Consider the following 22,274-nt stretch of genomic DNA (forward strand, 5'->3'; position numbering starts at 1 on the left):
CCAATTCTTACTTGGAAGTTTTCTTTATAATGTAGTTAATAAAAGGATAGAGCAGGAAGAAAAATCATTTTATGTAGTTTAAAAAAATCTTAAAATTATTAGTATAATGGTACATAAGAGGAAGTGATTTTTTTTTTAAGTATTATGTTCTGTTTCAGAAACTTCTCACATTTGCAGCTGGCATTTGCTTCTTATACCAAGCAATACTTTTAATGAGCCAGAATTTTTACACCTTCTGTTTCCTCTACCTGGAATATTCTTCTTTGCCTCTTCCTTCTTCCTTTAGCACATTCTTACATCTTCAGTCTTGGTTTAAATGTAATTATTTTGAGAAGCTTGCCATAATCCTCCTCTCCTAAATCCCAACATCCACCTTTTCTGCCTTCATCCCAACCCTGGTTAAACTCCTGTTTATTCATTCTAAGGGCCCCTTTACTTCTTTATAATGTTCACCATGGTTGTACACATCAGTTCAATGTTTGGTTTTACCACTATTTCCTTAAGCTTGGTGAGGGCAGGACTTCTGGGTATCTTGTATTCTCCGTGTCTAGCACTAGTACATAATAGTAAGTAGTGCTTATCAAATGAATTCCTTTAATTCCAATTCATTTCATTTGCTTTTCCAAACTATAGTTGGTATTACTTAATAGTGGAATCTTTCCATTAGAGTAGTTACAGCATTATATCAGTAAATAAAGAGCTGAATTAAGCAACTATAAACTCCCACTAACTTGGAATATTCTTAGCTTTTTAAGGTTTGGTATGAGTTTCATCCCAATGTCTGAGATGCTGCTTAGTGTATATGATCACAGTACATTTCTTAAATGATAAATACAGTTGTTGACTATTCTGGTTGTCTATTATTAATCTCCGTAGATGCAGTGCTACCAAAATAGTACAGTATGCAAGAGATATCATGATAAGATCACAGCCAGAATCGATTTCCTACTTCTTCTTCTTCTCCTCCTTCTCCTCCTCCTGCTCCTCCTTCTTTCTTAACCTTTTTCCTTTATAGGGTTGAGTTTCTGATTTTTTATCCTTATTTGAAAAGCCCAAAACAAATAGCTTTTACATGAAGATTTATAATATTTCGAAGAGTTCCAAAATTAAAATCTACACAAAAAATTTTAATTGAGCAGTTAGTCTTTCCAAGTTTTCTAATGACATTAAGTTATTATTATATACCTGTGACACTCATTTTGGACAGGAGACAATAACACTTTCCTAATACATTGAGGTTATATATGTTTGGCAATGACATTTCTTTTTTTTTTTTTTTGGCAATGACATTTCTACTTACGAGGTTATATGTTGTATTCTTTTATAGTTCAAACGATATGTCAGTAAACTTCGAAGCAAGAGTACAGTTTTCAAAAAGAAGCATCAAATAATAGCTGGATTTAAAGCTGAATTCGGTCTCTTACAGAGGACAGAAGAACTTCTTAAGCAACGTCATGAAAATATTCAACATCAACTGGTAATACAATATTATCTTGGGATGCTAGAAATATAAATGACAGGAGGTTTATGGGTAATAACTATATACTGAGGTCATTGTTTTTACTGAAAGCACTAAAAAATTATTAATGTTCTCTGAATAATTACAGAGGTATCATATAAGCTTATTTATTTTAAAGATCTTATTTATTTGATTTTAGAAAGATGTGTACATGTTCATAAGCAGTGGGAGGGGCAGAGGGAAAGGGAGAGAATTTCAAGCAGGCTCTGTGCTGAGCTCAGAGCCCGATGTGGGGCTTGCTCTCATGACTCTGAGATCGTGACCTGGGCCAAAACCAAGAGTCTAATGCTTAAGGAACTGAACCACTCAGGTGCCCCCTGATTTATTTATTTTTTATTTTTTTATTTATTTATTTTAATTTATTTTTTAATGTAGCAGTAAGCACTAGCTTTTTCATTGTGCTGACTTTGGGGTAATTAATAGAGATTGAATTCCAAGTAGCAATAATGATCATACCAAGAGAGTGACTGTAAAATATTTATTTATCATGGCCTGCTGGGCAGAAATTTCTAAGCAGCTATTTCTGTGGAGCTCTAGGAAGAAATATCTAGGGAAGGTACCATATGGAAGTTTGCCTCCAGGCTTGTTCTTTATGCATTTGTGCCTTGGTCGTCAGAAAAAAGTTAAGCCCAGAGTAGCCTCTCTGACAACAAAACCTTTCATTGTGGATGCCAGATCCTCAGAATTTTCTTGATTTAGATTTTTGTTCCTTTTACCCATGATGAAATTATTTTATCAGGATGTTGGTTTACCAACTAGCATTAATCTGGGAGATGTGAATGAAGTTTCAACCAGTTGTTGATTAGCTGGCAATATGAACTTTCTGTCTCATGCTGTTGAATATTGTTTGTTTCTAGAGAATGTAAGATAGAAAACTTAATTTACTGTGCATCAGCCATGAATTTTTTTTTAAGATTTTATTTATTTATTTATTTATGACAAACAGAGAGAAAGAGAGGCAGAGACACAGGCAGAGGGAAAAGCAGGCTCCCCACAAGGAGCCCAATATGGGACTTGATCCCGCGACTCCAGGAGCCAAAGGCAGACTCAACCACTGAGCCACCCAGGCGTCCCTAAGCCATGAATCTAATGACACTACTTTCAAAATTGATAGGTAGTAATTGTGTTATTGTTTACTTCAAAAATATTTTCTAATTTCCATAATGATTTTTTGATCTATGGATTATTGCTTAAAAAACCAAGCATTTTCGGGATCCCTGGGTGGCGCAGCGGTTTGGCACCTGCCTTTGGCCCAGGGCGCGATCCTGGAGACCCGGGATCGATTCCCATGTCGGGCTCCCGGTGCATGGGGCCTGCTTCTCCCTCTGCCTGTGTCTCTGCCTCTCTCTCTCTCTCTCTCTCTCTCTCTCTCTGTGACTATCATAAATAAATAAATTGTTTTAAAAGTTTAAAAAAAAAAAAACAAGCATTTTCTAGTTACCTTTCTGTTATTGACTTCTACCTTATTTCCACTGTGACCAGAGAACATTCTGTGCAGTTTTAGTCCTTTAAAATTTGTTGAGTGTTGCATTATGGTCCAGCATATGGTCTATTTTGGTAATTGTCCCAGTGCAGTTGAGAAGAATGTGTATTCTGCAGTGGTTGGGGATGGTGTTCTCTATATGTCAATTCAGTCAAGTATGTTAACCACAATATTCAAATCTTACATATTCCTATTGATATTTTTGTCTGCTTGTTTCATTAGTTATTGAAAGGGGTGTGTTAAAATCTCTATGATTATTGCTTTGTCTGCTTCTTTTTTTAGTTCCATCGGTTTTTCTTTACATTTTTTAAGTTGGGTTCCCTAGAAGTGGAGCCTGAAAAGGGAATACTTTGTACAAGTGGTTTATTGAGGGAGGGAGTGCCTTCAGAAGAAGGGGGGTGAGATAAGCAGATACAGCAGGAGAAAAGAGCCAAGCAGGGATGTAGTCCTGACTAGACAGCTTCATTTTGATTCTGTGAGGAACTTTGGAGCACAAATTGCAGCGTGAAGTTGATTCCATCTTGAGGCAAAGGGGCTGGCCTTTTATACTCCTGTATCAGTCATTGGCTGTGGCGGAGAGAGTAACCCCCTAGCGCAATGGCAGAGCATCCCCTGGACGAGGGGGTAGTTGTGAACCTTTAGCAGTCAACAAGTCATGGCAGGTTGCAGATGAGGTCTGAGTGAGGCACCAACAACATCCATTACAACCCACCCCTTATAATGCTGGGATCTACCTGTTTCTCATGTCAAATTGACTCCATTTAGGAATAGCTTCTAAAGGATTCTGGTTGGTCACAATTTCTAGGAAAATTTGTAGGAGGAAGATTAATAGGACAAATGGAAACTCTCATTGCTACATTTCATCCCAAGAGCATAGTAATACTCAATGTCTTCTTCCTTTATCATCCATTCTAGATTTCCCTCATGTTTGGTTAGCACCTTGACTGGTTTAAATGACTTTCTTGATGGGATGACCCAGTACCTTATCTTTAAAAGGTGGGAGACTCTATGAACTATGACCTTAGCAGGCTGTGGTTGCTGTACTTACTCATTTATTGTTAAAACTGGGCATAGGAGTACCCACATAAGCCCTAATAGATCACCTGAGTGCCAAACATATTCCTATCTGCCCTTATTATATAGCAGTATTTGTATAGCATTAGTATTCCTATCACTATAACTTTTTTTTTTTTGCCTGCTGGTCTATGGGCATGAAGAGCCCAAGTGACAAGATGGTATAGCCAGAGCATTAAATTTAAAGGCCTTTTAATGTGCATCTGGTGAAAGCATACCCACTCTGGAAGACAGAACATCTACACCTACAGAGCCTAAAAGTGTCAGGAAGGGAAACATAATTTCCTAAGTGTATAAGTGGGCATCCTAGTGAGTGGTGACACTTATACTTTCATTCCGTAGTTCCAAGACCCATGTGTTCTTTCTGTTTGCTACACAGCACCAAGTGGTGGGCATTGGTTTAAAATGTATACTCTATCTTGAAGAATAGAAATCAACCTCACAGGCCTGTGAGGCCTCTAAGCTGTACCTCAGTTGTACCTTCACAAGGCCCTTCTACCAGTCTATCAGGCTATTAGCTTCCTGGATGGTATGGTATCTGGCACAGTGACTGAATCCCATGGTCCTGTGTCCACCACCATATCCCCTTTGCCATAAAGTAATCCCATGGTCTGAATGATATTATATGGAATTCCACATCAGTAGACCAGATACTCTGAGCCCTTGGATAGTGATGCTGGCTGAAATATTATGGGAAAGAAAAGCAAATACTTGCCCAGAATATGGGCCAGTCAGTCCAAGTCAGGATGAAATGTTGTCCTTTTCGAGACAGAAAGATGATTGGTTTTCTCAAGGTATGATTCCATATTTAGAACTCAGGATTGGTCTCTGTTTTTGCCGGGTCAGACATTTGGCAGTGGGAGTAGCTAGATGGGCACTGTGAGAGGGAGCCTGTGCTATTTGGCCCTAGCTTAGCCTCCATCTCTGCCAGCATAGCCATTATGTTCATGAGCCCATTGTCTAAGCACTGGGTGGCCTGCTGTCTACTGGCCAAATCATCCTTTCCACTTGGTTGTTTAGTGCTCTCTTCTGCTTTGGACATTCTCTAGTGGCCATTAGCATACAATGAAAAGAGAAAAGATCTTTACACTTAGTGTATTACTCTGGTAGGTCTATCTGCGTGCCTCTTCCCCAGACCTTCTTGTCCCCAGTCTTCCAATCCAGGCACCTACTTCTCCTAGGCCCCTGACCAACAAGCTAAGCCTCTTGCCACTGCCCAGAGGATATAAGATAATCTAGAGGTTCAAGGTTCTCAGGTGAGTCTATGCAGGTATTCCATCCCAGACTCAGTACCCTTTCTCAAAGCCCTGGCTTTGGCCTAGAATATATTCAGACTTCTCTGAAGTTTTGCCCTGGTAACAATTAAGTTGTGTGCCTGGTTTTCAGCTACCTTTGCCCTTCAGCCATAGGAAATGAGGGTTTCATCGGAGAAGGACAAACATTATATGTTCTCATTCATTTGGGGAATATAAATAATAATGAAAGGGAATAGAAGGGAAAGGAGAAGAAATGGGTAGGAAATACCAGAAAGGGAGACAGAACATAAAGACTCCTAACTCTGGGAAACGAACTAGGGGTGGTGGAAGGGGAGGAGGGCGGGGGGTGGGGGTGAATGGGTGACGGGCGCTGATGGGGGCACTTGACGGGATGAGCACTGGGTGTTATTCTGTATGTTGGCAAATTGAACACCAATAAAAAATAAATTTATTATTTAAAAAAAAAAGGAAATGAGAGTTTCTTTACAGCTCCAAAGAAGGTTTTCTGACCTTATCACTTTGCTTTAAATTATTGATTAATAGGGCAGCCCCAGTGGCCCAGCGGTTTAGTGCCACCTTCACCCTGGGTTGTGATCCTAGAGACTCGGGATTGAGTCCCACCTTGGGCTCCCTGCATGGAGCCTGCTTCTCCCTCTGCCTCTCTCTCTCCCTCTCTGTCACAAATAAATAAATAAAATCTTTTAAAAAATTATTGATTAATATATTTGAGCCCATAATTTTATCTCTTCAACTATAAATGGAGCTTAGCAACATCCACCCCAGATCCGCAGTCCTTATAGTTATTATTTCTGCATACTTCTTAAACACCAGCAACATTGTACCAGCTAGTGCATCCCTGTGATGGTTCAAGAAGCAGATGCCAAGATGGGATTAGATGTACAAGAGATTTGCTGGAGTAAATACTGTGAAAGATAAAGGGAGCAAGAGGAGGCAAGGAAAACCATTAAACCCTAGTAGAAGTCTGACACCCGTGAAGGGAGAGAAAAGGAAGGAGGATTGTATAGGAAGAGCCTCAGACTGCTGCACAATTTTAGGAAAGTTTTAGTCTGGATAAAGGGGAGTTCCCAAACCAGTCACCCACTAGAGGAGTGCCCTGTCAGGCAGGAACAGGCCAGCCTTTGTACTATTGCCATGCTCAGTCATTCTAGGAACAGCCTGGGGGAAGCATGGACTTCGTAGGAGCCTGATAGTGGAAGCAGTTATGGCAGTCAAGTCTGTTTTTAGCAGGTTCTCCTGAAGGAGATCTGAGCTTTCCATTCTCACAACCACTATAGTCACCTTCCACTTACACTCTGCCTCAGTTCACCACAAGTATTAACAATTGTACTGCTATAACATGTATGGGTCTAACGCTATTCACCCTGCCACCAGCGATGGAGCTCCTTCAGCCAGTGAGCAATCCTACTCTAGAAGCCCATTTTTATAGTTCAGTCAGGTTCTCTAGAAACAGAACCTAAAACAAGAATTCTTATTCCTCTGCACATGATTAAGTCAGAGAGTGCTCTTAGGAGAAAGGAAGTGAGGAACCAGAATGAAGCAGTGAGGAAAAGTGGATTCATTTGGAGTCCAGTTTCAGTCTGATCTCACGAGGAGCTCTGGAATACAAATCGCATCACAAAGTTAGTCTTGTCTTTAGGCAAGAAAATTACCCTTTTGTACCCCGCTGTCAGTCAGTCGTGTGCTATGGACCCAGAAGGTGGTGTGATGCAATTCCTGCTCAGCCAAGGGCACATTTTGAAGAAGGGATAACTATAAGCCATTAATAGTCAATTCTCACAACAGTTAAGGGATAGGTACACTGGCCCTGTAAGCAAATCAGGACAGAGCACCCGCAGTATCACTGCAAATATCCTGAGATTATGTTATTAGTCCATACAAATCTAGTATCATTACCTTCCTGTTAAATTGGCCCTTTGATAATTAGGAAATACCCTTTTTTTTTAATCTTTCATAATATATATCTCTCATAATATACTAATCTGTTATTAATACAGCCAAACTTTCTTCTAGTTAATGTTTAAAAGACACATATCTTTTACATCCTTTCAACCTTTCTCCATCTTTATAATTATTGTATGTATTTTATAAGAAATATATAGCTAGCTTTATATTTTTATATAGTGTGGCAATCTTTGTCTTTTTTTTCTGCTAAGAATTTATTTAAATTGTAGTCAGTTAACATAAAATGTAGTATTAATTTCAGGGGTAGAATTTAGTGATTCATCATTTGCATTTAACACCCAGTGCTCATTACAAGTGCCCTCCTTAGTGCCCATTACCATTTACCCTATTCCTTCACCCGCTTCCCCTCTAGCAACCTTCAGTTTGTTCCCTATTGTTAAGAGTCTCTTATGGTTTGCCTCCCTCCCCGTTTTTATCTTATTTTATTTTTCCTTCCCTTTTCCTATGTTCATCTGTTTGGTTTCTTAAATTCCATGTATGAGTGAAATCATATGGTATTTATCTTTCTCTGACTTATTTCGCTTAGCATTGTACACTCTAGTTCTATCCAGCAATCTTTTTCTTTTCACTGAAGTATTTAATCTCTTTACATTTAATGTAATTACTGGTTTTTCAAAGTTTTCTATTTGTTCCATTAGTTCTTCATTTTTTTCTCCTTTCTTCCCTTTGAAAGTTGTATTACTCAAGTATTTTTATCTTCCATGTTTCCCTTCTTTCAGCTTACTGGTTATAGTTTCTTTTTGGTATCCCTGTTGTTCTTGAATGCTTATCCAGAAACTATAACATCCATCTTTGGCTGAGTACAGTCTTCCCTATTTTACTGTATCCTAGCCAATGTAAGAAATTTATAATACTTTGATTCCATTTACTTCTTTCTCATATTTTGTGCTATTGTGGATATATACTTTTAAATTCTAAATACAACTTGAATCCCACATAAATATAATAATATTATGTGGGATTCAAGTATTATTAAATATAATAATTCAATATTATTAAATATAATATTAAATATTATTTTTTTTATGTACCTGCTTCATGACTCTTTCCTTCCTTCCTGTATCATCATCATCATTATTCTACTAGGATCTCATTTTTAGTATTTCATTTAGTGTGGGTCTGCTGGTGATAAATCCTCTCAATTTTTATTTTTCTTAAAACATTTTTATTGCACCTTCATTTTGAAGCACATTTTCACTAAATATAGAATTCTAGGGTGGCAGTTATTTTCTTTCAGTACTTTAAAGATTTAATTCCATTGGCTGCTGGCTTCCGTTATTGCTTGTTTTTTAAGGTAGTATGTTACTATCTGGTTGGTAAGATTTTTTTTTCCTGTCTTTGGTTTTCTAGCAATTTTACTATGATATTCCTAGTTTTTTTTTATTATTATCTGTCTTAGGGTCTGTGAAGCTTCTTAAATTATGGTTTTAATGTCTTTTGTCAGTTTTTGGAAAGTTCTCAGCCAGTATTTCTTTAAATATTATAATCCCATCCTCTTCTTTCCTTGAGCTACAGTGACAACTACATATGTGTTAGGCTTTTTTGTGTGTGTTAGGCTTTTTCACTATTTACCATGTTTATTATGGATTTTGTGTTTTGCTTTTTTTTTTTAATTTATTTATTTATTTTTAGAGAAGGAGAGAGCATGAGTGGGGAGGGATGGGCAGAGGGTGAGGGAGAGAGAGTGCTCAGCATGAAGCCAATGGTGAGGCTTGCTTCCCAGGATCCTGAGATCATGATCTGAGCTGAAATCAAGAGTCAGCTGCATAACAGACTGAGCTACCCAGGCACCCCTGTTTTGCTGCCCTCCATTTTCCATTATTTTTGTTCTCTGTGACTTAATCTGAATTTTTTTTCTGCTGTGCTATCTTCTCCTTCATTAATCTTCTGTGTCTAATCTGCTATGTAATCCATATATTGAATTCTGAATATTACTTATTATGTATCTCAGTTCTAGAATTTCCATTTGATTCTATTTTATAGATCCCAGTTATTTGTAACATTCCCCAACTTTTCATTTATTGTCTTAAATATAATAATCACAGCTTTTTTTAATGTCCTGTCTGATAAATTCATCTGAGTGTCCATTTCTATTAATCTGTATTTTTTTCTCTTGATTGTCAGACATTTGTTCCTGTTACTTTGCTTACCTAGTACTTTTTCATTGAATGTCAGGTTCTGGAAACACTTCCTTTATCCTTAAAAGGAAGTGTTTGATTTTTTTCCTCATAGATAATCTTGATTCAGTTTTGTTAGAGCTGATATTTTTCCAGTTTTCTCTTATTCCTAAAATGCAGCCCTTATACCTGTATCAGAAACTCTAGTCCTAGGAAGTAGTCCTTACATTTAGCACCTAGCTCTTACTCTTAGATTATAACCCATACTCCTAGGGATCCCTGGGTGGCGCAGTGGTTTGGCGCCTGCCTTTGGCCCAGGGCGTGATCCTGGAGACCCGGGATCGAATCCCACATCGGGCTCCCGGTGCATGGAGCCTGCTTCTCCCTCTGCCTATGTCTGTGCCCCTCTCTTTCTCTCTCTGTGACTATCATAAATAAATAAAAATTTTTAAAAAAATTAAAAAAAAATAATTATAACCCATACTCCTCAGGAGTAGCCTTTCTGGGATTTCAGCTAATAGTCTGGAGCTATTGACTAGTCTTGAATTCCTACCTCTGTCTCTCTAGCACTATGAGATACTGAAATCTTTGCCCAGCTTTTTTAGTCACCCATCTATTGATCTCCATTTGGTTACTAGGAGTCTTACCCTCCTTGTGCACAGGTCAGGATTTGGTAATGCCCAAAGTGGAAATTACATACAGAATTTGGGGCTAATACTTTATAGTTCCCTCTATTCCTTTCTTAGGAGTCTCAATTTTATTGGCAGCCCCAAATTCCAACTCTTCTTCCATTCCCCCCTCTCCTTTTGGTTTTTCCAGCCTCTTTTGAACTCTCTCCAATCAGGTCATTTCACCAAAATTTCTCTTATCAAGATCACCAGTACCTCACATTGCTAAATCCAGTGAGCAATTCTTTTTTTTTTTTAATTTTTATTTATTTATGATAGTCACTGAGAGAGAGAGAGAGAGGGGCAGAGACATAGGCAGAGGGAGAAGCAGGCTCCATGCACAGGGGGCCCGATGTGGGATTCGATCCCGGGTCTCCAGGATCGCGCCCTGGGCCAAAGGCAGGCGCCAAACCGCTGCGCCACCCAGGGATCCCCAGTGAGCAATTCTTGGTCCATTTCCTACTTGGCCTATTAGCAGTGTTTGACATAGTTGATCACTCCCTCTTCCTTTACTTATCTTCTAGTAAACTACTTTCCTTGTTCTTCTCCCTTACTAGCACTCCTATTCCTACTCAGTGGCTGAGTTCTTCTCATTTCTCTCCAAGGTCTAAATATTGGAGTTCCTCAAGCTTAGCCCTTAGATCTCTTCTTTCACTCCCTTGGTGATCTTATCCTGTCTCAAGACTTTAAAGACCTTATCTATGCAGACAACTCCCAACTTTATATCTCTTTTAGATTCCTTCCTAAATCCCATTCTATAACATCTTGACCTCTTTTTGGATATCTACTGGACATTTCAAATTTTTAACATGTCCAAAACTAAATTTCTAGTCTTCATTACTCCCTCAAACCTTGTCTTACCAGGTCTTTCTCATTTCAACAAATGGCAGCTCCATCCCCTCAGTTTTGCAGGCCAGAAACTTTAGTCATTCTTTATCTTTCATTTTCCCTCACACCCTACATCTAATCTGCTGTAATATTTTGTTGTCTTTAAAATAGATACACAACCACTTCTCATTACCTTCACCACCACCATCTGATTCATGCTACCATTATCTCAAACCTGAATTATTGGAGTAGTCTTCTAACTGGCTTCCTTTGTCCCTCTATAGTTTGATCTCAGCACAGATGTTGAAGTGGCCATTTAAAAATTCCTTTATTCTAAACTGCCCAACAAGCCTCCCAGTTCATTTAAAACAAACCCAAACTCTTTCATTGGCCTAAAAATAAAGTAACCATATAATTTATCATCTAAAGTAGGACACTTTTGAAAATGCAAAGGACAATAGACTAACTGAGACTGTTCCAGCAAACCATCTGAGTCCTATATGATCCCTGCCCCCTAACCTCATTCTCACTTTGTTTTCAACTCCACCAGTCTCCTGGCTGTTTCTTGGAAAGGACAGATTTGCTCCTACCGCACATCTTTTACACTTGCTGATCTCCTGGATATCTGTATGACTTGCTCCCTCACTTCATTCGGGCTTTGCTCAGATGTCATTTTCTCAGGAAGACCTTCTCTAACCACACTGTTATTTAAGATTCCAATCCCACTCTCACCTCACACTCTGTTTTACTTGTCTACATATTGCTTGTTTACTCTCACCAGAAGTAAGCTCTGTGAGAGAGTTGGGTTTTTTTCCTCCTGTTTTGTTCACTGCAGTATATCTGGCGCTTAGAACTATGCTCAGCACATTTAGGTATATAATAAATATTGGAGGGCAGCCCGGGTGGCTCAGTGGTTTAGCACTGCCTTCAGCCCAGGGCATGATCCTGGAGTCCCAGGATCGAGTCCCACATAGGGCTCCCTGCATGTGGCCTGCTTCTCCCTCTGCCTGTGTCTCTGCCTTCCCTTCTCTCTCTCTCTCTCTCTCATGAATGAATAAATAAATAAATAAAGTCTTTAAAAAATATATTGGATGGGTGAATGAATATAAGTATATTGATTATTTGAGAATTCAGTCACCAAATATTTATTAAGTGCTAAAATTAGAAATACTTACTATGCACCTGAGGTTACCAAAGTAAAATTTAGTGCAACTTTATTACACATAAGGGTATGGGGATACCTGGGTGGCTCAGTGGTTGAGCGTTTGCTTTTGGCCCAGGACATGATCCTGAGGTCCGGGATTGAGTCCCACATCGGGCTCCCTGTGAGGAGCCTGCTTCTCCCTATGCCTATATCTCTGCCTCTCTCTCTCTCTCTGTCTCTCTTGAATAAATAAATAAAATCTAAGAAAAATATATAAAGGTATGTAATTATTGTTGAAGTCAATAAAAATTATTCTTTATGATTCTAAGCCAATTTGTCTTATTTATAAGACATTGTTAAGTATTAAATCTATACACGTCTTATGGAATCATCAAGGTTTTGACACCCATTTTGTAGACTCCATTTTTTACACCTATTTTTATTCTTTACTTGCAGCAAACCATTGAAGATAAAAAGGGTATATCTGGATATAGTTACACCCAGGAAGAACTAGAACGAGTGTCTGCACTGAAGACCGAAGTTGATGAGATGAAAGGCCGAACACTCGACGACATGTCTGAAATGGTGATTACACTTGTTTAAAGATTTTATTTATTTATTTGAGAGTTTGATGGGGGCAGGGAGAAGCAGAGGGAGAGGAAGACTTGATCCCAAGATGCAGGGATCATGACTTGAGCTGAAAGCACTTAACCAACTGAGCCACCCAGGCATCCCGATTATACTTTAGGGTTTTTGTGTGTGTGTGTGTGTGTAGCTAGAGGCAGATGTTTTTGTGTTTTGTTTTTAATGAAACATTCAAATTTTCATTTCTGCACATTGTTTACTTTATATTCTTTCATCTGTCTCTATCAATCACTTCTGAATGCTTCCATTCTAATGATTTGTTTAACTTGTCATAATTTATGCATTTTGCAGGGCTTTTTTTCCAAGGAAACATGAGTTTATTAAATATCATATTGAATTATGTATTGAAATGCCTGCCTTATCTTTTTGGTTTTTAAGTATGTAAAAGTCACAGAACATTAAGGAAATATTTAAGATAAAAAATAAGTTTTCCCAAATCATACCACCCTAACTAATAAAATTACTTCATTTTTGTATATGTCCTTAGTATCTTTCCATATTTGGAGCTGAATGTGTGTTCAGCCTGAATGCATTGATGCAGCTTCATCAGACATTACAATGTTGAAATCTTTCCTTCCTTATTGGTAAATAGCTGCTGCCTCAGACTCTTAGAATGCCCACTTGCACCTGTTTTTTCCACATTGGCCACTTGCCCAGAACCCTCAGGATCTCACTACAATCTGAGTCCTAAAAAGATTAACATTTAACACAGCAGAGGCCTTCAAGACCCCATTAGTCTCTATGGCTGGTGTCCATTTTGATTGGTCATTACTTATATCCTTTGGGTTATTATATATTTTGAATATCACTTCATTATGTTATGTATATACTGTATAACCTACATAATTACATATTTTTAAAATAATACAACATGATTGTAGATGGAACTTTCTAATTTGTTTTTATCATTCAGTGTTAGATTACAAATATTTTCTTATATGGTTTATGGTCTTAATAATTGACATTTTGAATAGTTAAATGCTATTCCATCTTACTGAAACATTTACTAAATCATTTCCCCATTATTTGGTTTTGAAGTAATTTACAGTTTTTTTATTCTCTTATATAACACTATAATAAATATATTTATGCATGTAGTTATTTTTGTTCTTTTGAATTCTTTTTTAAAATCTCATCAATTTTGTTTAAATGACAGGTAAAAAAACTGAATTCATTGGTATCTGAAAAGAAGTCAGCTCTAGCCCCAGTTATAAAAGAACTACGACAGTTGCGTCAGAAATGTCAAGTAAGTGAATTTGGTTTTGCAGTACTTTCAGCATCCCATCTTATTTGGATATACTAGTTAGAATTCTGAATATTTTACTTGGGTAATTTATAGAAAGCATATTATTATTATTATTATTATTATTATTATTATTATATTGATATAATTCCACAAAAAAGAGTAATATGACCTATGCAATTTTTGTTTAATTTATGGTGTTTGTTTTGTCAAATTATTGGGGGGAAGAGAGAAGGAGAAGAGTTTAGGCTGAGATCACAAGTGCAGTTAGATTAGATTTTTGCTTTAAATCTGATGCATATCAGAGGTATAAATATGAAGTCACATTCTTCTGTGGCCAGGTAAAAGCTCACAGTCTGCCAATGAGTGCTGACAAGTTAACTTTAGATTAATGGACTTGCTTTGCTGGGGAGCAGGGCCAGGGGCAAACTACAAAAGCTTGTGATAAGTGATGAAATACCGTTGCTTGGAAGCTGACTCTAACCACCACTTTGAAGCAAAACTGTTAGAAGGTAAATGCCCTCCATAAATCCAGATCAGATGGCCTCCACCATCTGACATTAGCAGTTGTTATTTTATCACTCTCCGTGTAGTAATTTTAGGCTTGAATGTGGGTTGTACTGCATGTGCCTGAGTTATGGAACTATAAAATTCTTCACGAATGCCATCCAACAGAGCACAGTGAAAAATCACATCGTTTTTATAGAAAATGCCATGGGTCTGAGACAGGTTTAGTGACTTATCCAAATAGACTAATAGGCAATAAGAGAGTTGGAGCTTGACTCCGACATCTGTATTATCTTATTTCCCATCTCTTGCTCATTCCATTACATACTACTGCCATCACAAAAGAAATGGAAGCGACAAGTTCTGTTCTCTGGAGTCCATACACTCATAGGTGAAATGAGAAAAAATTCAAGAAAGACAAAAGATAACCCAATTTAAGAACAATATAGATGGGGGTGCCTGGGTGGCTCAGTCATTTAAGCAGTTAAGCATCTGCCTCTAGTCTCTTCTTAGAGGGGGGTTATAAAGATTATATGAAATAACACATATAAGGCACTTGGCAACAATGACTAATATGTTAGAACTTTTTTTAAAAAGTATTTATCATTATAATTATTAAAGATAGTTTTAGAAGGGATATTATTGCTTTTCAACCAAATTGTTTTCTAAATAAATCATATACCAGATCTTAAAATCTACAAAGTCATTTATTATAATATAACCAAACCTGAAACTCATTTTCATGTGATTTAACCAGATTTCTCTGTATATGAAGCCCTACCTACTTCTCCCATCACAAAGAGATGTAACTATTTTACCACCATTCCTAAATAATACAACTCTCCAGTTCTTTCCACATAACATATCATCAAGTCAGAGGGGGTACCTATCAACATTTTCATCTCTGTCTTCTGCCATGTTGAAACCTCACACTGCTAAAGACAAAGACTGTATGATTCCACTTATATGAGGTACTTGGAGTAGTCACATTCACAGACATAAAGTAGAATGGTGGTTGTGAGGGGCAGGGGGAACAGAAAGTTAAGTGTTAAATGGGAACAGAGTTTTGGTTTGGGAAAATGAAAAGAGATTTAGAGATGGATAGGGACAGCTGCACAACAATGTGAATGTGCAAATGCCACTCAACTGGACACTTAAAAATGATTTAAGTGGTAATTTTTATTTTATGTATATTTTATGTAAATTTCACCACAATAAAAACTCTGTTTTTAAAGATTATTTATTTAGAGAGAGCATGCACACAGGAGGGGGGAGGGGCAGAGGGAGAGAGAGAAACTCAAGCAGACTCCCTGATGAATGTGGAACTTGCCATGGGGTTTGATCTCACGATCCCAAGATCACAACCTGAGCTGAAACTGAGTCAAATGCTCAACCAACTGAGCCACCCAGGCTCCCCTTAAAAAAAATCTTTTAAAAAGAGTGCAGGACTTGTCTATATTTGCATTAACTGTTGTTTTTTTAAATGTCTGAGTTCAGTCTGTTTGGTGAGTGCTTAATGCTCATTTTGTTTATCTCCATATGTCCATCTCCTGCATCCATCTATAGTTCTATTTTTATCCAGAAACCTTTTGTGATAAAAAGTATACTGAAAAAAAAAGGCTAGTCATGTCATTGATTATAAACTCTTTGTACATATTAACTGAAATTCTTAATTGTTCTCTACTTTGAACATTATTTTTTATTTATTTTTTTAAGATTTTATTTATTTATTCATGAGAGACACAGAGAGAGAGAGAGAGAGAGGCAGAGACACAGGCAGAGGAAGAAGCAGGCTCCATGCGGGAAGCCAGACACACAAGTTAAAAATAATGTTCAGGCACTTACCACTCAAAACTACATAGATACAGTATATTGGTGAAGTGCAGGACTACTGAAAAATACATTATACATCTAGCTTTAATGGGCAACTCAAATATTTAGGAAATTTTATAGTGAAGTGTTAATACATTTTCTTTCTGTTATACTTGCATGTTTGCATGTTATAAATTTGAATATTAACAACTGTTTGAAAATTAGAGCATCACAGCTCCAGATATATAATTTACATTTATCTAAATCTTTTAGGAGTGCCCAGGTGGCTCAGCGGTTAAGCGTCTGCCTTCAGCTCAGGTCACGATCTCAGGGTCCTGGGATAGAACCCTGCGTCGGGCTCCTTCCCCAGTAGAGAGTCTGCTTCTCCCTCTCCCCCACTCACTTTCTCTCTCAAATAAATAAACAAAATCTTTAAAAATAAATAAACAGGGATCCCTGGGTGGCGCAGTGGTTTAGCGCCTGCCTTTGGCCCAGGGCGTGATCCTGGAGACCCGGAATCGAATCCCACATTGGGCTCCTGGTGCATGGAGCCTGCTTCTCCCTCTGCCTGTGACTCTGCCTCTCTCTCTCTCTGTGTGTGTGACTATCATAAATAAATAAAAATTTTAAAAAATATATAAATAAATAAATAAATAAATATTTTGTAGTCACCTGGAAGTAGAATAGGATCTTGAAAAGTTTCATGTTTATTAGGAGTAGTTCTATAAATTATATGTCATTAAATGTCATAGTACATATAATTGCTAATATATGGGAAAAGCTAAAATACTCATTTTAGATTATATAATACAATTATTGATTTCATTGAAATATTTCTTATTGATCATTTTATCTTATAAAAGTAAAAACACGCTCTTGGTAAGAATTCAAACTGTGAAGAATTGTTTAAGGGAAAGAGTAGAAATTACTTCTTTCTCTACACTCTCCAGAAGTAAAACATGTGCTTATGTGTTTTCCAGAAATTTTCTGAGAGTTAATGGATGAGTAGTTATTTATTGGCTGCCTAAAGTTTGTTCTCAATACTTTTATTCTACTCTCTAAAAAGACAAAGGCCTTTTTTGGTGGTGGAATTCAATGATATTAACAAAATGTCTTCTTCCTTTTGTTTACATTTGCCTACTGTACTTTTGCTCATCTTTTGCTTTTAGCTTTTTGAAAATTATCTTCTTTTAGCTGTGTCTGAATAGGTCTTGAATTGGGTTTGAGTATGTGATATAATCTGAAGGGTTTGTTTTAATAAGTAAGTTTAGCTCATTTATATCTATTGATACGCAGACATATTTGATCTTAGTACATTTTATGTATAGTTTTTGATTTTAAAGCCTATTAAAAAAAATCCCATTTGTCTTCTCATTCTCTCTCTCCCTCTCCATGTATGTGTTTCTGGCTTGTGGTTCTGTTCTGGTGGTTCTATTTGTAACCCCACTGTTAATCATCCATTTCTATAGGTAGTATCTATTAATCCCTGTTGGGAGCAGTGATGAAATTAGTATGTTTCCTCTTCCTTCTCATTCCCTTCTCTTTCTTTTATCACCTGATTTTAATCAATTGTGTCTTCTTACAGTTTGCCTTTATACTTTTAATATACTTATAACTTGATTCATCAGCTTTAAATTATCCTTTGACATTACCCCCACCCATCCCCAGCAATTAAAAATTGAGGAAATCAGCTTATTTATTCTAACTTCCACCTTCTTTTACCTTTCCCTTCCCTGTTTTTTGTATCATTTCTACATTGTCAGGGCACGTAACATTTACATTCTGTTCTATTACCCTGATTGCCACTTTTGTTTTCAGTGTTCAACCTGTAATTAGATTCAGTACTCGTTATCAATCCTTTCACTGCCTCTTTTCCTAATTTTTATTGTCTGTGATTTGTCCTCGAGGAGGATCCTCAAAAAAGCTCACAAGAACAATATTCCCTGATGAGTTTCTTACCTTAAATATTTAAAAAGCAGTTTAACTTGAACATAAAATCTTCCTTGAGAATTTTCAAAGCATAGCTTCACTGTCTTCTAGGGTTAAGTGTGACCATGAAGAGATAGGAGGCCAACCTAATTTTTTTAGTGCCTCAATCTTAAAAAGAATGTCTTTTCCAGTTGTTGGGTACTGGGGATCCAGTTTCTCAAATGTATCATTTAAAACTTCCTGGTGAATGGGGAGTTGTTTAATGGGTATAGAGTTTCAGTTTTGCAAGATGAAAAGTTCTGGAGATCTGTTGCACAACAGTGTGAGTGTACTTAGTACTTAACTGTACACTTAAAAATGGTTAAGATGGTGCATTTTATGTTATTTTGCAACAATTAGGAAAAAGATTCCAGGTTTTTAAAAAACTTTCTTGGAAATTATTAATTTTATCGTTATTTTTTATTCTGTTTATTCCTGCTAATGCTTTTGGTCTAAGATTTTTATTTCGTCTGCTATTAACGTAAGTACACCAGCTTTCTTATGATTAAGATTGCTTGGTCTTCTTTTTATTTCTGTTTTCTTTCAGTTTTCTATGCCCTTTTGTCATGTGTCTCGTAAAATGGCATATAGCTGGATCTTGTGTGGGTGGTTTCTTCATTCAGTTTGAAACTCTGTCTTTTGAATTGGTGAATTTAATCCCATTTACATTTACTTTGATTATTTATTATTGATACATTGGTATTTATTTTCTATTTTGTGCATCCTGTTTACTGAGCTTCTTCTTCCTGCTCTTCATTGCACTGTTTCTTTTTATCTTCTTTATTCCCCTTATTTCCTTTTTTATCTTCTATTCTGATACTGTTTACTCTTAAATTTTTAATGTCTATTTTCCTGATTTAACAAACACTAAATTTAATCAGCATCTCCCAAACAATACAAGGACCTTAGAATAGTTTAACATCCTCTTCTGCTTTACATGTGTGTTGTTATCCTCTGGTAGTTTATTTCCATTTTTTTTTCTTCATCTCTAAAAGCAGTTGCCAGGGTGGTCATTACTTATAATTACTATTTTATACAGTCATTTCCTGTTTAGATTTACCCACATATTTAACAGTTCTCACCATTGCTGCTTGTATGTTGACCCTTCCCTTCTGGATTCTGTTTCCTTCTTCCTAAAATTAAATTTCTTTGTTTTGTTTTCTTGTAGTATTTCTCTCTGTAAAGTAAGCCATCTTTTTTTCCCCCCCTTAAATAATAGATTGCTCATTGCTTTCAGGTTTCTCTTGTGTTGAAAGGTCTTCTATCAGTTTAATTATCATTAAAAATATTGGTAATATCTCCCTATAATTAGTTGTAATATTTTTTCTTTGTCTTTGGTGTTGTCCAATGTCACTAGTCTTATTTGCTTTGCTGGAATTTGTGCTTTTTGTCTTCCATTAATTCTAGGAAAATTCCACATATCTTCAAATATTCTCTCCCCTGTTCTTTTTAGTCTGATCTCCAGTGACTGCTATTAGATACATGTTAGGCATACTTATCACATCCCTGGGGGAATAACAGGGAATGTCTGTTCCCTTTTGCATGACTTCGCCTTCATATTTTTATCTTCTTGTCTCTCTGTGATGAATTTTAAATAATTTCCTCAGCTCTGTTTTCAAGTTCATTCTTTTTATCTTCTGAGCTGTGTCTAATCTTATGTTTATGACATTTAATTTTTAATTTCAATGACTATTTTTTCATGTTTGTCTATTTTTACTCACTGTGCTTTATTTTACTTTTTCTTAGCCTTTTGTTTTCAGTTCCTCCTTGATATCCTTATTTCAAAAATATTTTAAAAATTTTATTTAATAGGTTTATTTCTAGTATCCGAAGTTCCTGGAGGTGCCGTCCTACTGGTTTTTTTTAGATCTTCTGATCTTTAGTCCTAGGGATTGATTGTTTCCTTGTAGGTTTATACTTTTAGATTGTGAGCTTTAGTACAGTTTTGTCTTTTGAATCCCAGCAGCTAGGTTGGAGGGTGTGTCCCTCCAGAGTGGCTTTGCAGTTAGCTCTGCCAGGTGTTTTAGAAATATTACAAACTTGGAGCTAATTTTGAATTATTGTCTCAGCTTGGCGGTTCATGCAGGTAAGGGTAAATTCAAACCCCACACCTGCCTGAGGAAAGGACAGGCCCTTTCCTCCAGCTGCCTCTGCAGCAGCACGTGCATTTACGGATTAGGTTAGCCATCAGACTCATGGACCAAAAAATAAATAAATAAATAAAATAAAAAAAAAAAAGCTGTCATCTATGTCATCTACTGTAGTATCTTCATCTCATTGAGAGGCCCAGCAGCCACAGCCTCTGTTGCCTCTTCTCCCATTTAGGGTGTGTATGACTGTTACCCATGAGAGCCTTAGGTATCTATAGGTCCCTGTGATACAGAAAAGTCACAGCTCCTTTTTACCACCAGTTTTTCTTTTCCAATAAAAGTACAAGATTTTAATTTCCAAGCCTCTTTTGAGAAAGCAGAGTTAATGCAATGAAAATCAGAACATCTAATTAATAAATTTAACAGCAAAGCAATTTTGATGCATAAGTTAACCTGTTTATCATAGGCAAGCAGTGTTTCAAATGATAGAGCTTCTACTTGTCTTTCAATTCCTTCAGACGTTCCTGTGAGGATAGTAGTGCTGTAGGTCCAGGCTCCACTGGCTACAATTTTCAGGCAAGAGCCATGATGCCAGATCCCCACAACTCATCTTTTCATCTTGATTTTGCCACAGAAGGAGCAAGTGTACTTGGTGGGCTGGCTTAATTCCATCTTCATCACCATTTTCCTGAGGGAGGCGCTATAACGAGTCCCATATTTACGGATGATTCTGACCTTCTTGATGTGTTTAGCCATGTCACCCCGAACTAGGTTTGGGTCCAGGAGAGAGCTATCACTAGTTTGTTTTTTTACGAATATGGAATGCTTCATGAATTTGCATGTCATCCTTGCACAGGAGCCATTGCTAATCTTCTGGATCGTTCCAGTTTTAGTATATGTTCTCTGTAGCGAGCACCCCACTAGTCTTTTATACTGTGCTAGTCACCCCAAACCACATGCTGCCCCATACAACAAAGGAAACGCACACATTTATGTTAACTCTCCCGTTCCCATGGAAACTACTATGTGAAACCAAGGTCATTCTGAGACTGGCTTGCTTCATTCCAGGCCTGGTGTTAACCCTTTCCATCCAGGCTCCCAAGCTGAAAAACAGCTTGGATTCTATGGAGTTCTCAGTTCTAACTTTCCATTCTGTCTTCTGCCCTGCCTGAACATTAGAATCACTCCATTACCAAGATTGAGTGTTCCAGCTTCCTTCACCAAGGGCAACCACAAAATGTCCTCCTTTGTTTCTGGCCCTGGTCATTCCTCTTACTTTCTTGAGTTCATTTCAGTTCTGGATTTGAAAAGATGTTTGCTCCACCTTATCAAGCATTTGTAGATATTTTTAACATTTCTAAGTATTTATAGAAGATTTTTCAAGTTACCTATTCCAAAATAATACTGCATTAGAAGAAAGCTTGAAACTACTCAAACAGCCTGAATTCAAATTCTGACAGTATAATTTGTACCCTTTCTAGCAGTATAATCTTTGGCAAGGTACTTGGCCTCCATGAAATTTCTCCCAGCATGATATGGGGATATCAATGCCTACCTCAGGGGGTTGTGATGAGGTTGAATTATTGACAAGGGTAAAGCTCAAAGGCCCCACTGTGGTTTGCAGATTTCTAACCAAGCCCCTGCCTAAGCCTTCAGCGTCTTCTCACACTTCCCAGACATACTCCAGGATAATAACCTACTTGTTCATCCTAAATTATTGTTCCTCTCTCTGACTCCCAAGCCTTTATATATAGTGTTCTTTTTTTCTGAACATTCTCCTCCCTTATTCACCTTCCCCCTAACTATTGTACTAATCCTTCATCCCTCAACTTAGATATCAGTTTCTCTATCCTTGCTGATCTCCAAGCTGGGGTTAGGTCCTGTGAGAGCCCTGCGTTCTCCTATAACACTTAACATTTGCCCATCACAGCACTCAA

General features: G+C 37.2%; 1 protein-coding gene, 1 long non-coding RNA gene and 1 other non-coding gene across 16 annotated transcripts in view; 1 reads left to right on the forward strand and 2 right to left on the reverse strand.

The window, feature by feature from the left end:
* Positions 1 to 22,274, forward strand: part of IFT81 (intraflagellar transport 81) — a 106,928-nt gene that overhangs the window by 45,738 nt on the left and 38,916 nt on the right. For all 14 annotated transcript variants that reach the window (XR_012019192.1, XR_012019190.1, XR_012019191.1 and 11 more), the window contains exons 12-14: positions 1,328 to 1,477; positions 12,529 to 12,657; positions 13,874 to 13,963. Coding sequence is in view for 10 of the 14 variants with exons in the window: in XM_072802470.1 (XP_072658571.1) it covers positions 1,328 to 1,477; positions 12,529 to 12,657; positions 13,874 to 13,963 (369 nt within the window). In the remaining 4 variants the exon portion in view is untranslated. The remainder of the gene's footprint in view (positions 1 to 1,327; positions 1,478 to 12,528; positions 12,658 to 13,873; positions 13,964 to 22,274) is intronic.
* On the reverse strand, positions 1,339 to 21,488 carry LOC140619285 (uncharacterized). The gene is made up of 2 exons (XR_012019195.1): positions 18,239 to 21,488; positions 1,339 to 1,501 (listed from the first exon to the last, which is right to left on the reverse strand). It is a non-coding gene; the product is annotated as an uncharacterized lncRNA (long non-coding RNA).
* LOC140619861 (U6 spliceosomal RNA) lies at positions 21,149 to 21,253 on the reverse strand. Its single transcript, XR_012019667.1, has one exon. It is a non-coding gene; the product is annotated as a U6 spliceosomal RNA (small nuclear RNA).

This window comes from Canis lupus, chromosome 27, assembly GCF_048164855.1.
Source record: "Canis lupus baileyi chromosome 27, mCanLup2.hap1, whole genome shotgun sequence".
Lineage (NCBI taxonomy): Eukaryota > Metazoa > Chordata > Mammalia > Carnivora > Canidae > Canis > Canis lupus.